This window comes from Physcomitrium patens, chromosome 3, assembly GCF_059467195.1.
Source record: "Physcomitrium patens ecotype Gransden chromosome 3, ASM5946719v1, whole genome shotgun sequence".
Classification (NCBI taxonomy): Eukaryota; Viridiplantae; Streptophyta; class Bryopsida; order Funariales; family Funariaceae; genus Physcomitrium; species Physcomitrium patens.
The window spans coordinates 13,775,614-13,789,030 of NC_143412.1; the positions used below are offsets into that span (position 1 = coordinate 13,775,614).

At 43.1% G+C, this 13,417-nt stretch overlaps 3 protein-coding genes across 5 annotated transcripts; 2 read left to right on the plus strand and 1 right to left on the minus strand.

Annotated features, from left to right (window-relative positions):
* Nucleotides 1-415: 415 nt before the first annotated feature.
* Nucleotides 416-2,355, plus strand: LOC112279743 (indole-3-acetate O-methyltransferase 1). Its single transcript, XM_024514416.3, has one exon. It carries the CDS (start codon nucleotides 648-650, stop codon nucleotides 1,608-1,610), a length of 963 nt encoding a protein of 320 aa, XP_024370184.1. The 5' UTR covers nucleotides 416-647; the 3' UTR covers nucleotides 1,611-2,355.
* Nucleotides 2,356-4,429: 2,074 nt separating this feature from the next.
* On the plus strand, nucleotides 4,430-7,176 carry LOC112279791 (uncharacterized). Its single transcript, XM_073532744.2, has 5 exons — nucleotides 4,430-4,596; nucleotides 4,928-5,049; nucleotides 5,328-5,607; nucleotides 5,799-5,940; nucleotides 6,077-7,176. Exons 2-5 carry the CDS (start codon nucleotides 4,999-5,001, stop codon nucleotides 6,813-6,815), a joined length of 1,212 nt encoding a protein of 403 aa, XP_073388845.1. The 5' UTR covers nucleotides 4,430-4,596; nucleotides 4,928-4,998; the 3' UTR covers nucleotides 6,816-7,176.
* A 101-nt stretch (nucleotides 7,177-7,277) lies between these two features.
* On the minus strand, nucleotides 7,278-12,922 carry LOC112279790 (O-fucosyltransferase 19). 3 transcript variants are annotated; one of them, XM_090248855.1, is made up of 11 exons: nucleotides 12,698-12,922; nucleotides 12,318-12,429; nucleotides 10,455-11,471; nucleotides 10,193-10,327; nucleotides 9,942-10,029; nucleotides 9,708-9,778; nucleotides 9,454-9,542; nucleotides 9,136-9,268; nucleotides 8,732-8,961; nucleotides 8,131-8,607; nucleotides 7,278-7,956 (listed from the first exon to the last, which is right to left on the minus strand). In XM_090248855.1, the coding sequence occupies exons 3-11, from the start codon at nucleotides 10,935-10,937 to the stop codon at nucleotides 7,734-7,736; spliced, it is 1,929 nt and encodes a 642-aa protein (XP_090104981.1). In that variant the 5' UTR covers nucleotides 10,938-11,471; nucleotides 12,318-12,429; nucleotides 12,698-12,922; the 3' UTR covers nucleotides 7,278-7,733. The 3 variants fall into 3 exon arrangements, with proteins under 3 accessions (XP_090104981.1, XP_090104982.1, XP_024370248.1); XM_090248856.1 differs by having other exon boundaries at nucleotides 12,318-12,432; XM_024514480.3 differs by lacking the exon at nucleotides 12,318-12,429.
* Between the last annotated feature and the right edge of the window lie 495 nt (nucleotides 12,923-13,417).

Here is a 13,417-nt window from a genome sequence, read left to right on the forward strand (position 1 = left end):
TGGGAATAAGGACAGGGCATAGGAGTATAATGATGGTTTTGTAAAGATAGGTCAATTTAGTAAAAATTTGGATCTCTTTATCATTCTCCTATAAATATATATATATAAATCTTTTAAAAAATACATATTGTTTTGCTCAAAGCACAAAGCCATGCATACACGACTTTCTCAATCCACATTATTATCGCAAATGAAGAATCCTATCATTCAGAATCCGGCCATGGCTCACATGTCAAACAAATGATGTCATTCCCTTCAAGGACTATCACGTCATCCGACGTCTGTATGTAGTGGAAAGTCTAGTTTGAAAACTCTACATCATTAGTTCAATATCTGGTACGCCAGCTTGTCTTTTCGTCACATGCCTTTATATGGAGCGGCACTGAGTTCATGGATTCATCAGAGTGACGTCTAATTACAAAGTAATCATTTGAAAGCTAGAGGTTCCTCACAAACTACAGGTCCATCGACACTATCTATTCTTAAGTGAATGTGATCGATGAGTTGTATTAGCGTTTGTGGAATACTTCCTCTTCGTCGATAGTGGGAACTGTTTCTGATGCATGATTCTCTTGTGACTGACTTTTTTTAGCTGCACCCAATTCGCTATACATATCGACGGCAGACGTGAGCATTGTGTTGAAGCCATGGTCGGTAACCACAGGATCGCAGCAGGTTGGGAAATGCAGGTTCTCCATGGCGAGGATCACGAGGGGCACCCAAGATTGATGAAAAGAAAAACACTGCTGAGAATGCAAGGCGGTGATGGTGAAGGAAGCTACTCTCGTAATTCGGGCATGCTGCAGGGTGGGACGTTGCGTACCATCGGTCACAATCTTGCGGACGAAATCAGCCAGCTTGGTACGCTTACAGAGGTTGGACCTGTCCGCGTTGCAGATTTCGGGTGCTCTTCCGGCGCGAACGCCCTCGAGTGGGCCGACCTGTGCGCTTCGTCCATCGTTAGAAATTACCACCAAATGAAGTCTGTACCTGCTCCTGAGATTCAGCACTTTTTCTCCGACCTCCCATCCAACGATTTCAATTCCCTGTTTCGGGAGCTTGTCGAATCGAAGAGACCTTATTTCGCAGCCGCGGCACCAGGGTCATTTCACGGCCGACTATTCCCACAGCATTCTATCCAAATTGCCATCTCAATTTGGTCCTTGCACTGGATGTCAAAAATCCCCGAGACCGTGCTCGACGCATCCTCTCCAGCTTACAACAAGGGCCAAGTGTGGTTAGACAGCCGTAATCCCTCGAAAGCAGCAGCATACAGTCAAGTCGCAAGACACGACCTGCTTAGCTTCTTCACCCACCGCGCTTGCGAGCTTGAACCCGGTGGCATCGTGTCCATGATGTGCATGTCCAGAGGCGAGCATGAAAAACCCGAGTTACAGTGTAGTGACGAGTTCCAGGAAGCGAACCCCGGCGGAGGCTTACTCGAACAATCATGGGAGGAGCTCATCGCTGAGGGCGTGATCTCCCCCAAGGAGCTAGACACCTTCAACATTCCAGTCTACCACTTGAGCATTGAGGAGATCAAGGAAGCAATTGACCAAACGTCGGCGTTCGAGATCAAGCAACTGGAGGTCCGACGAGACCACCTGTAGCTGGCAAAAGGGAGCACCGGAGAGCGGAATTTTCTAGATAATCCAGAATCCTACGGCACCTGGGCGAAAAACAGGATGAAATCTCTGCACAACCCGCTTGTGGAAGCTCATCAGCTGTGGGAGCGTCTTGAGCGAAATACCACAGCCTTCACGAAACGCACCCGAAAGGTGTGTTTGAGCATGCCTGGATCCCACTTTGTCTTCGTGATCCTCCGCAGGAAATAGCCCCACGTCCCATCACGTCCACATTATTTTTTCTAGAAACCTGCAAATCTAGCACGAAATCCTCGCAACCTACACGGTGACTTTCTCTTCCCCGCTTTGTGAGTTGAAGCTGTTTGTCCATGATGAATTGCGTTGAACTTCATGGACTCTCAGGTTCTCTGCTGAGTTGGATCTCAGAATACGTTTATTACAAGATTCTTTAAAGTAGTTAAATTTACTTAAAATTTAATTTAATAGAAATAAAAATATTTTGTTATCAATTCTATTTTAACCAACAACAATGAATTATATAGTAGGAAGGAGTTGAAAACCTAATGGTGGCTAAAGCTTGTACAATATATAATTAAACTGTCACCTTGTTTTAGTTGCACAATAAAGATACAATTGGAGTATATTTCAAATATAGTATTATAAATTCTAAACATAATAAGGATATTAGAATATTTTTTAACCTTTAATATTTGTTTAAAAACCAATGTAATAAATTTTCATGTAATTAAAGCAACCAACATTAAATTCTTACTTCAGGGCAAAGCTTTATTTAGACACATCAAATCATCTTCTATGCAACAGCATAATCATCTTTAGTCACATCCATCATTTGAATCATACTCTGCAAGGAACTAAGGTTTTATTCCTTGAAAGTGGATGCTTCTTTTGGTTTGCTGTTAACATTTACCATTTCATTTTTAATGTTTTTTGTACAAGCAAGGACGATAAAAAAATGTGTCTAAAATCTCCTCATGTGCAATTTGTACTTCCTCTAGAAGGTTGAGCAGATTGGCAACTAACATTCTATGGTAGACTTCAAGACCATATGCATATATGCATGGATGGAAATAGAAAACTTAAAGGTAGAAAAATAGACATCTTATTTTTTCCTTGGAGGTTCATGTCCTTAAATCCCATGAAGGGAAGTACTGCTTTTCTTACACTTTCCAAGTTGGCGTTGTTGTTTTTATCCTAGATCCCACATGAAGAGTAGCTGACATCACCATATATATATATATATATATATATATATGTATATATATCAAAAAAGTGTGGATGATACATTTGTTGCACCTATTGTTATTAAGTAATGGATAGAACTAGTAAATGTATGAGTAGAATAATTAATTCTCAAAATATATATTAGATCTTTTATTTAACTTTTAATATATATATATATATATATATATATTTTATATTTAAGTTAATAATAGATTTTTTAAATATTTATAAATCTCTAAATCCTTAAAAATTTAAGAACTAAAAAATTTGTAATATAAAAAAGTATGATATCTAAAATTCTATGTATACATACATATATAGTGTATCTACTTGAACTTTAAGTAAAACTTATTAAAAGAATGTGATATAGATATAACAATATTAACTCAAACATCTTCACAATCAAATAAATAAATATTTTTTATTATAAAGCTTATGATTAAAATTAAATAAAATATAAAGTTTTATAAATTAGTAGCTATAGAATAATAAGAAAATTTCATAAATATAAATCAGAAACAAAAATTAAATTTATAATTTATAAAATTATCATAATTTTTTTTTATAAAAATAAAAAGTAAATTTATCAACACATTATATATATATATATATATATATATATATATTGATGTTAAAAACTTGCAATATTTTTTATATCTAGCCTTACAAACCATTAAAAAAACACTCAATAAAAAATTAGAATAATACAAGAAAAATATTTAAAGGCTTTTATCATGAATAAATTTTTTTCTTTGAAAACAATTAGTGAGGATAATATATTTACATTAATGAAGAATTAAATCTTGAAATAATTTATATGATAAACTATATCTACTCCTTCCTGCAATGTATGCTTTTTCACCTTATTTCCTACAACCCATCACCAGCATTTTAACCACCAATACGATAACAAAAATAGAACAAAAAAATATGTTATTGACAAATTATAGGCAACTCGCACCACAAGTCTTATCCAAGCAAAGCCAAGGAAGCAAAAAAATCAATAACATACAAAGATTAGGTTCGTTTGGTTGTGTTTTTTAATCTGATCAACACAAAAACATTGCAATGAAGGGCATCAAACAAGGGGAATATGAAGACACTGCGTCTTCTTTGACTCATATTCTAACTTGTTAAACTAGACAAAGCTGTGATGCTCCTATCCTTACTTCTGAAACAAATTCTTTTAAAAAACAAATATGTTTGCCAACTACTTGTTCAATCCATGTGATCTTATTGGCCGTTTTGGTTGGTAGGTTTAGAAGATGAAATCTTCCTCGTGTAACACCCACACTTGTGTGCAGAGTTTGTTTGTTTGTTTGCATGCACCGTCGTCATAACCATCATGCACTTGCCTCGCTGCGTCGTTGCGAGCATCGATCGCCGAGATGCGCGAGGTCGAGGCAACGATCGCGGCCCAGCTGGAGAAACAAGGATCCATCCTCTTAATCAGGACGATGATGATGATGATGCGAGATCATGTCACAGTGAGTATTGACGAGGGAGATCATAATCCCGGAGCTGATACGACACTTGTCGCCTGGATTGCTAGCTTCAGAGATTTCAAGGACCGAATTACGGAAGCAGGTGCCAGCATGAGATGGAATTCAGCCTTCCTTGCCTGGGTCCCTGCAATCTAGTCTGCTCGATTCCGCTCTGGTAGCCGCGTGGCCCTGCCTCGCCGAATCACACCGCACCACGCCGGACCTGTTCCATCATCTGGCTTCACTCTTGGCCCCCTCACCGCCGCGACTGCGTGATACATCGTGTGTGTTCAACTTCCTCCCATTGCTAGCGAAGATCAATTTCGTTCTTGCTCTCAATTTGATTCCATCCGTCGTTTTGGTCCCTACGCTTCTGATTCGATCCACTTCGTCCGGTTCATTTTCAGACGATGAGCCTCTAAACCCTTGTGGAGGGTCTTGCTCGGAGTGAGGGTTAGAGTGAGTTTTGGTGACAGGTTAGTGGAGTTGTGCAGTGGCGTGTTTGTGGGGCACTTAGGTGTGCACTTGAAGCTCATGTCTTTGACGTTTCTTGTGGTTTTGTGCGTCTGGTGTTCTCTTGTTGATGTTTGAACATCTATCGCTGTGATCTTGCAGCTGCCAATTGGCGATATCGACCTGAGCTGATTAATAGAGATCATCATCCAAATTGCTATCGCATTCCAAGAATGATGACTATGGATGATCGTGGGTCCGAGCAATCTGGCAAACTTAAAGAGGTATGGCATTCTTGGACCCACGTATTGAAGATGGAAAAACACTGTGATCTGTTTTTAATCTACCGATCGAGTGTCTCCCTTTCTGTTTTGTTTCCGTGTCAAGTTTCGAGCAGGGCTCCGTGTGAGCTTTGCTTGAACAAGAATTGTCTTTATAGTTTGTTTCCCTTGGTTGCTACACCACAGTAATTGTGCTCTAAGAGTTGGTTGCCTTGAATTATAGTTCACACGGAGTGTGAGGTTGAGCTCACAGTAAATCATACCCTATGGTTGATTATTAGGACCTGCGACAAGTGTCCATAGATCAACTGGCGGAACTCGTCACAGACTCAGGCGTTGTGGTTATGGACAGTCCTGAGCTTTCAATGGAGTTCCAGAAACGTGGCTTTGTGACTGCTGAGGGCGGCAAAGACGGCAAGATCGTGATGCAGAAAGGCGAGTATGAGGCCGAGGAGAGCGACCTCAAGAGAATGCAAAGTCTGGTGGTGGATGCATACGCACCTTACAGCCCCAGAGCTCCAAGAAAGACCCACCCTTTTGCAGAGGAACTTGAGAGACATGGTAAACCACTGGCCATTGATATCCTACATGAGAAGCTCCTTCAAGAACAATGGAAAAAGTAGGGTTTTTGAGACCTATAGCACAACTTGTTTGCACATTGTTGAAGTACTGGTGAATTAAGCGCTCAGTTCTTTGATAACCTCGCGAATAATCTGTTTCAGGTTTCTTAGACGCAATGTTTGAATGTGCAGCTCGAGTGGCTGCCCCACAGCAAATCGTCATGCAGAGTCCCTCTGAGCCCGAATTCTTCAGGAATGTAGAAGATTTTATTACTCTTGAAAGTGCGGAACAAGAGGTTTATGCCGATGTTCGCTTGCGCGCCGCATATTCTAGGTACTGGATGTTTCACATTTTTTCACATTCTGGGCAGGGTCGTCCCTAGAAATTAATGAATCAATCTCTACCTATTCCTTCATCTATGACTTAATCATTCAAACTTACACAGTGCACGATTTTTTTTGTTTCACAGGGTAGTGGGAAAGCCATACTTGGAGCTTCACTTGCTGCTAGAAGAGGTGCAATTTGGGGTAACGCAGAGCTTCAACAATCCGAACTCGCGGGGACACTTCGTGTACAGCGTTGAAATCAAGGTGCTTCCGTCGGAAAAATGGGCTCATCACTGCACCCAACCCTCTGCAAAGCCTGATGACATGTACAACTTGCAGCGACACTCCACACTAGGGGTCTCAGAACGTCTCTCCAAAATTTCATTACCGGAGTTGAGTGATGAAGAAGATGATGGAAATGATGGACGTGGTCAGGCAGCTTCTTTATCTGCAGGCGAATCGGTGAAACACAGATGGTTTCCGGCGGCGTGTGATCCCAAGAGCACTGACAAAGCGGTGCAGTGGGCATGGAAGATGACTGCATGGGATGACGGTCAACCATTTGATGAAGAAAACCCAACCAACTGTTGCTCGGATGCTTTTCCTGAGCTCCCATTTCGAAACCCGGAAGTCGTTCGCTTCAGAGATCTCGAAGAGATAAATGAGGCAACGTGGGAGGTTCCCATTGATGCCGTGAAAGCACTTCACGGAAGGCTTGATTGGAGCTTTGAAATTAAGATCTATACAGTTTGCCTTCAACAGAAGAAGGTCTTAGTCGGCAAGGATGTTGTTACGTACAGGAAAAAAGCTGACCGGGTGGCATCAAAGTACAAAGGAAAGACCTCAAGAAGCAACGCTCTTATCATTCCATCTCCGCTGTGATCTCATGAAGTTCGCCCCGCTTTCCTTCACGTCGTGGAGATTTTGCAAATAATTGTCGTTCTCTCTATGAGGCTAAAAAGGAATACTCTTTTTGCACTATTTTCGTTTTTACATCGTCTTTCTGAACCTCTTTCATTGTTTTTATTGAAATAATTTCCCACAATGCACAAACTGTTCCAAAGATAAACTTTCTGATATTGACCAGGAAGATATCTCCCTTCTTAAATGCAGTTCGGCTTGTTATACATCGTTTCGATGTTGCGCCAGTGCAGCGTTCATGTTCCGAAGCGAGTTATTAGCATTTGTTCCAGATCTAACAATAATACGAACGTTTCAAAATTAAATTAAAAGCCTTCATAGATATGATCTGTGTTTACATATCGCAAAACTCTTTTACGCTCTGCAATCGTTCAACACACTTCACCGAATTGTATCGTTACATACAGGATTTTGTGAGAGAAGTCATAAAATGTGATTGCATTATTTAATGTACACTTGAACAATGAGAGAATACTTCAGTGGAACACTCCGCAGCAGTAAACTAAAACCGAATCACTACTGCCTCGTTTCTCGAGAATAATTAATCTATCAGCTCTCATCAGTACTCGCAGAAGGATGTTCTCTCGAAGATTTAGACGATGGAGGCATGCTTAGACACGTCAGAGATGAGACAAGAAGCAAGCCCACATCCAAGTAATTCCCACAAGGGACAGAAAAAAAATAGCATCAATTGCTAACAACTGCTGCCTGAACTAACTTAATCCGGTGCAGTTCATAGCTAGAAACCCCTTCCAGTGTGATCATCAGGGATACGATTGCATCCCGCTCGCACTGGTATTCGCAGCTGGTAATAAGATTACAAAAACGCTAATACTTCATTCTGCTCAAGTTCCTAATTCGGTGTTACGGCTCTCATCTTCATGGTCTCTTGAGCAACCGCCGACTGTAAGGCTTCTTCTTGCATATGCAACCCGGGTAAGGGTTTGAGTAGAAGTTTTCCTCCAGCTTGGGTACTTCTCCACGCTGCCGCCATCTCGGAGCTCCATTGCGATTGTTATGAACCCTTCGCACCTGGGTCTCAAACTCTTTCCATGTGATCATTTCTGCTTCGTAGTCATCGATCAGCTTCACTAGCCGCTCTCTGAAATTACAGAAGTCATAAGAGCAAGTTGAATTAGATGAGATAAAACGCAATATCTCAAATGAAAACACAAAACAAACAAACAAACAAACAAACAAACAAAAAAACAAAAAAAAACCAGGAATTTATTGAAAACATAGAACTTCATTCTTAAACTTCAGGCCAAATGAATACCTGTCCGGGCTGACAGTTTTTCGGTAACCCTCGAACTGTCGGTGACCCATAACAGCCTTCGCCATATTCCCATCATATGTGTAAACAAAGACATCACTCTCGAGGGCCACCATGTAGTCCAGTCCCGCCAGCCGATTCTGATACTTCGACAGGGGAGCCAGCTCCTCCTCCGTCGCAAGAGTTGCATGATCATACACGTTCGGAAACTCTTTATGGAGACTGTTCATGGTGCCCCGGCCATAGATCTTCCCAGCAACAATATAGATCTTGGTTGAGGAAGGATAACCCAAAGCTTTCAGCATGAGCCCTGTTTCGTGAGGCGTGAGGGGACACCCACCCAGCTTGCGCTTCTCTTCGCCATCTATCTCCTTCTCCTTCCAATGCTTGACCCCATACCGCATCTGCTTGAGCTCCTCGGCTTCCTCAGGGGACAGACCATGTGTACAGCCTGTGAACGCCAACATGTCCTCTTCGTATCTGCAAAACAAAGACACAGGAGATGAGTGAGATTCTGAACATCGATCATTCATGACAGCTAGAAATTGAAACATATGTCGATGCAGGGTTCTGCAAGGGTTTATAGACTGAGTTGAGCATATACCTCAGATGTAGAGCTAAGTAAGAACTATCCTCACGCATACGCTTTATGAGTATGCCCGCCAAGTGTCGAATGGGCTGTGAGTACTGCAGTGCTCGGTAATTGACGCGACATCGGAGCTGCTGAACGTAGTCAGGCAGGTCATTATTTGCTAGCCTTGAATCCGCGTGGGTGAAGTAGAGAACCTTGCTCTGCTTGAGCAAAGGCACCAGCTCGGTCTCGTAGTACGACGCCTGGTTAATTCATTTTTTGAACGACGGGGATGTCAATGATGGGGATTCAATTCATAACACGACGGAAACTAGCTGAAAAAACCATCCGACATTAAATTCTTGAATAACCGGATCCCTAACGAACGTTGCAACATTGACAATGAAGTGTTGAAAGACGTGGGCCGAAACAAGTACCTTCGACCAAGAGATGGGAGCTTTGCTGACGGGCTCAATATCGGCGAGGTGGGGTGGTAGAGCCTCCACGATGGTCACGTCTTCCTGAAGTGACTCAATGAAGTGCTGCAAATCAAAGATGTCCTTGAATTCACTGCACACGATACAAAAATAAATAACCGCAAAAGCGTTCCTATCTTTCGTCCCACTGAAATGTGAGAAACTCAAATGTTATACCGAGTAATATTTAAGACAAGAACCCATATTCTTGTGTTGACAGCTGAAGAGTACATCAAATAAATTGCAATGCACCGTTCTAACAGAGCAGTTTGCGCTTGCCTTGGGTCCGCCCAGAAGGAACCGTGGTCAAGTTTAGGGACGACAAGGATAGCATTCATCAGCTTCGCAACAGCCACCATGTCACAAATCTGCAAACAAACATCTCTCATGAGGAATGTTGACTCCGCATTAAGACTACACAGTGAACTGCATCAAGGGGTAATGCTTCCCGGAATTAAATTTTTCCAATCAAATTAACGAATAAATTCTACCAGGAAGAAAACAAATAGGCCATAGTGAATTTGAATGCGCACCCCTGATCGCATCTGGTTTAAACCACCGTTGGCATTTACTAGAATGTAGCCGTTCGGCTTAGCTCTAGGCCCTGCACACAAACACGTGACAAATACAATAAACTTAGTTTTTTCAAACAGCAACAAAAAGTTTCCCTCGTTCCTTTCCACATCTAGATTGGTGAATTTACACGTAATCAAGCATTTGATGAAAGAAAAGTTTCGTGGAACTCAACGGAATATTAATTGGCTTACTGTCTGAATTCTTGGTTCGATCAATACACTGGCCGTAGTTGCGACTGTCCGGCTTCAACCATATGTCACTGGGCCATGAAGCTTGTATCTGCCAGACGGAAGGGAAAGGGTTCAAGTAAAAAAATAAGAAAATAAATGAACAGAAGTGAATAAAAAAAATTGCAACATCTCGGACGAAAGCAACCTAACGACATGCAAAAGTGATTCGAAAACTTGACACGGCAAGGTAAATTCGGAGAAATGGTGGTCACCTTACGGCGGTCTTCGTGTCGAGTGTGAGGCATCTTCAGACCTGATAGATCAGCAAGAACATCAACCTTACTTCCATCAATGGCGTTACTTGTCTTGACACCACCCGAAGCTAACACAATGTCCTCTCTTTCAAACTGCATAGGACAAAAGCGCTATTAGTCATCTGAGCAATCCCTACACCTATTCATCAGTACTACAAGCCCACTAATTAAGTTGCGCCAGTACCTCTGTAAGAAATAGAAGAGAAAGAAAGGGAATTACCTTGGCGACATCCGAGGATTGATCGTGAATGGAATACAATCCAAGTTTCAAAATCTTCACAACCATAAATGTGACGACCAGGAGAGCAGAGACATAGAAAGCAGCCTGTCGCCAGTTTCTTTTCATTCCCTTCATATCACTAAACCAACAGCACACTCCACTGGCATGTTGAGAAGCGGCGTCTGCGAACCTTGAGAAGTGATACTCTCTCTTGTGCGGTTTCGAGTTGTCCCCGCCGTGCTCCGACCTGTTAGTTGAGTCGCGAGGAGAGTCGTCACCCTCATGGTTGCGCTGGGTCTTGAAATATTTTAAAAGCAAATAAGGCGATGGTTCCTGCATACGCTTCTGGGAGAGCGACCGCCTGCTCATGGGATGAAACGCGCTGTTGCTTCCACCAACGCGAGGACTGTGAAGAACTTGCGTAAGGTCTCGGTTTCCAGCCACTGCATCTGAGGTGGGCGTGTGACCCCATAACGACCCCATCTCTTTGGGACGACCACGTAATCCTTCTTCCAAGCTTGAGCAGTCACTACAACCTGGGAAGTCCTTCGAATCCAGCCGAACTTGTGTCAACACTGTGTGAGCCAGCTCGACCTAGTTGCTCAAATATTCAATGCCGTTGAGTAAGTCTCAGGACGAGAGGGAGAAAAGAACCAGCCCCTGGATTTATATGACGCATCGATAAGGATCCCAGATCTAACTCTTTGTAGTCCACATCTGTCTATGCTTGGTTGCACGATATGAAAGCTTTATCCTCCTGAGTATTTGAACATGGGTGAGGAAATGTGCAGAGTCTGCACTGACGAGACAGGCAAGAAGCTGTGTTCCAGGATCTGCTTCCTGTTGAGTCGACTTCCACAAGGACCATCTGACTACAATCAGGAGCCACCACCTAAAATGAAGAGTGTCCAAACCAGTAATCCCCACACTCCTCTGCCGATCTATCTATCTCGAAATTTTAAGAAAATAACCCTGCTTTGGAAACAATCAAAGTCGAGTGTAACAGAGGAAAAGCTCCTGCAAAAGCAACGGAATCCAACTAGTCAGCATCGCTAGCAGATTCACGATAAAACTGGCACGAAGAAATTCGCACCGACTCAGATGGCCTAAGAACAACTGAGTGCCTTGTCAGTTACCACAGAGTACTGACGACCTAACTGAAACGAAAAAGCTTCCGTTGAACACTGTCAGACACCGCGCAATCCTCAACCAAACTGATTGATATAAACGCAGTCAGTAAGCAGCACAAATGTGTTCGTTCTGTCTGTATTGTAGGTACGTGTATAGGAGATATCGAATTAGAACTCTGGGCTACCGAATCCGATTTACAAATCTAGAACTCGAACGTCCACTGTATACCAAATGAAGTTTACAATCCTGAGTACAATCTGGTGCAAATTTTAGACACCTACTAGAGACTCCAATAAAATTTAGATCTCGCTCTAACCCAGCAATAGGACAGGTTGCCCAATACAGCCGCTAGCTGTGAACAAAATTTCAGGGCTTTTTCTCATGGCAAGGCTCAGATGATGTCATCCTTGTCTGCTGAGGTGAGGTCCTTGCAAAGGCCCCTTCGGAAAAAGACTACTAATGCTATTCAGCCATAAGACGCAGCCAGTGCCAGCGCTCCTCAACAAATTCGTCGAAAATTGCAAGAAGTTCAGTCTTTCTGAAAACCTGTAAATACTTTCCAATCTACAGGGAAACGAATCGAAGTTGCGCGGTCTTTTACAAATCTGGCCAAACAGGCTCTCTGCACCCGAGGAACACCTTAATGCTGGGTTTGGATACAGATGCACGCAAGAAGAGGATGTGTAATGGCAATGCTTCACGAAAAATGAGTCAAGGGCAGTCGAATACCACCTAAATTTCACGACAAAACCCGAGGGCTGCACTTCCGAAGCCCTCACTGGACAAACGGAGTCAACATTGGAAATCGTACTGAGACCGATTGTTTCACATCCTAGCCGCCCCGCTGCTGCCAGCAAGCTACGATCATAATTCGTTCAAGCTAACACTCCACATGTACTTTCTATTAAAAAAATAGCAAACGAAAAAAAACCAAAACCAAAACAAAACAAAACCCTTCAAACTTCACTATCCTTCCACGAAAACAGACATAGCCGCTGCTAGCCATTTCCACGAGCATACAGACGTCCAAATCTCTCCTTCGCAATACACCCTCCCATTCACGAAACCCCAGAAGCACACGATCCCCCTAGTTTCACGCGTAAGAAACTCACCTCACTCGGCCCAGATCAAAACATCAGCGACACCCGATCGGGGGAGGGTCCGGCCTCCGGACCGATCCTAGTATACCGGATCCCAGTTCGAGGTGTCAGACTTGGCCATAATCTAGAGGAGAAGCTCGTCGCTACCGGTATGCGATCCGGTGCAGCTGCTATGCCACCTCCTAACGAGGACATAGGCAGAAGATTGGGCAGGTCTAGCAATCCGCCGGCAAGCGAGTGTGCGAGACAAAGCAAGACCCCGAAACATTCCCAAAAACCTCTTGGTGTGGCAAGACGCGGGCCTTGCGGGCTGGGGTGCGAACAGGTACGCGCGGAGACGACGCGATACGGGCGGCGGTGGGGCTGCTGCTGCTATGAGGTTTAGATTCGATGACCCACTTGTCCTTCTCTTCCTCCTCCCTCGTGGTGATGGTGGGCTCTTGGGGTACCCCCATTTGGCCTTAAGATTTTGCCGCTGCACTGTTTTGAACTTGTGCTGCACCACATCCTGTATCAGGTAGCTGGTCGTGCGATGACGATACTGTGCTCATTCAATCCACGGCAATCCTCGTCAATTCGTCCCGGACACGTGGATTCGGATATAGTTAGGACCCAGCTCCGAGTGTGGTCACGATGACTTGCAGGTGCAGTAAATTTTCACACCCCAAGGAGGTTATTTTTTACATCTAGCTTTTGAGTGTATTAGAAAAGGTTTTTGAAATTAGTAAACAA

Bases quoted from the DNA above. Each gene is read 5' to 3' on its own strand.
- LOC112279743 (XM_024514416.3), top strand. From the start codon at position 648: ATGGTCGGTAACCACAGGATCGCAGCAGGTTGGGAAATGCAGGTTCTC.
- LOC112279791 (XM_073532744.2), top strand. From the start codon at position 4,999: ATGATGACTATGGATGATCGTGGGTCCGAGCAATCTGGCAAACTTAAA. The intron at 5,050-5,327 runs GTATGGCATTCT...GTTGATTATTAG, and splicing joins AATCTGGCAAACTTAAAGAG to GACCTGCGACAAGTGTCCAT. The intron at 5,608-5,798 runs GTAAACCACTGG...TTGAATGTGCAG, and splicing joins AGAGGAACTTGAGAGACATG to CTCGAGTGGCTGCCCCACAG.
- LOC112279790 (XM_024514480.3), bottom strand. From the start codon at position 10,937: ATGGGGTCGTTATGGGGTCACACGCCCACCTCAGATGCAGTGGCTGGA. The intron at 10,328-10,454 runs GTAATTCCCTTT...TGTCCTATGCAG, and splicing joins AATCCTCGGATGTCGCCAAG to TTTGAAAGAGAGGACATTGT. The intron at 9,779-9,941 runs GTAAGCCAATTA...GTTTGTGTGCAG, and splicing joins TCGAACCAAGAATTCAGACA to GGCCTAGAGCTAAGCCGAAC.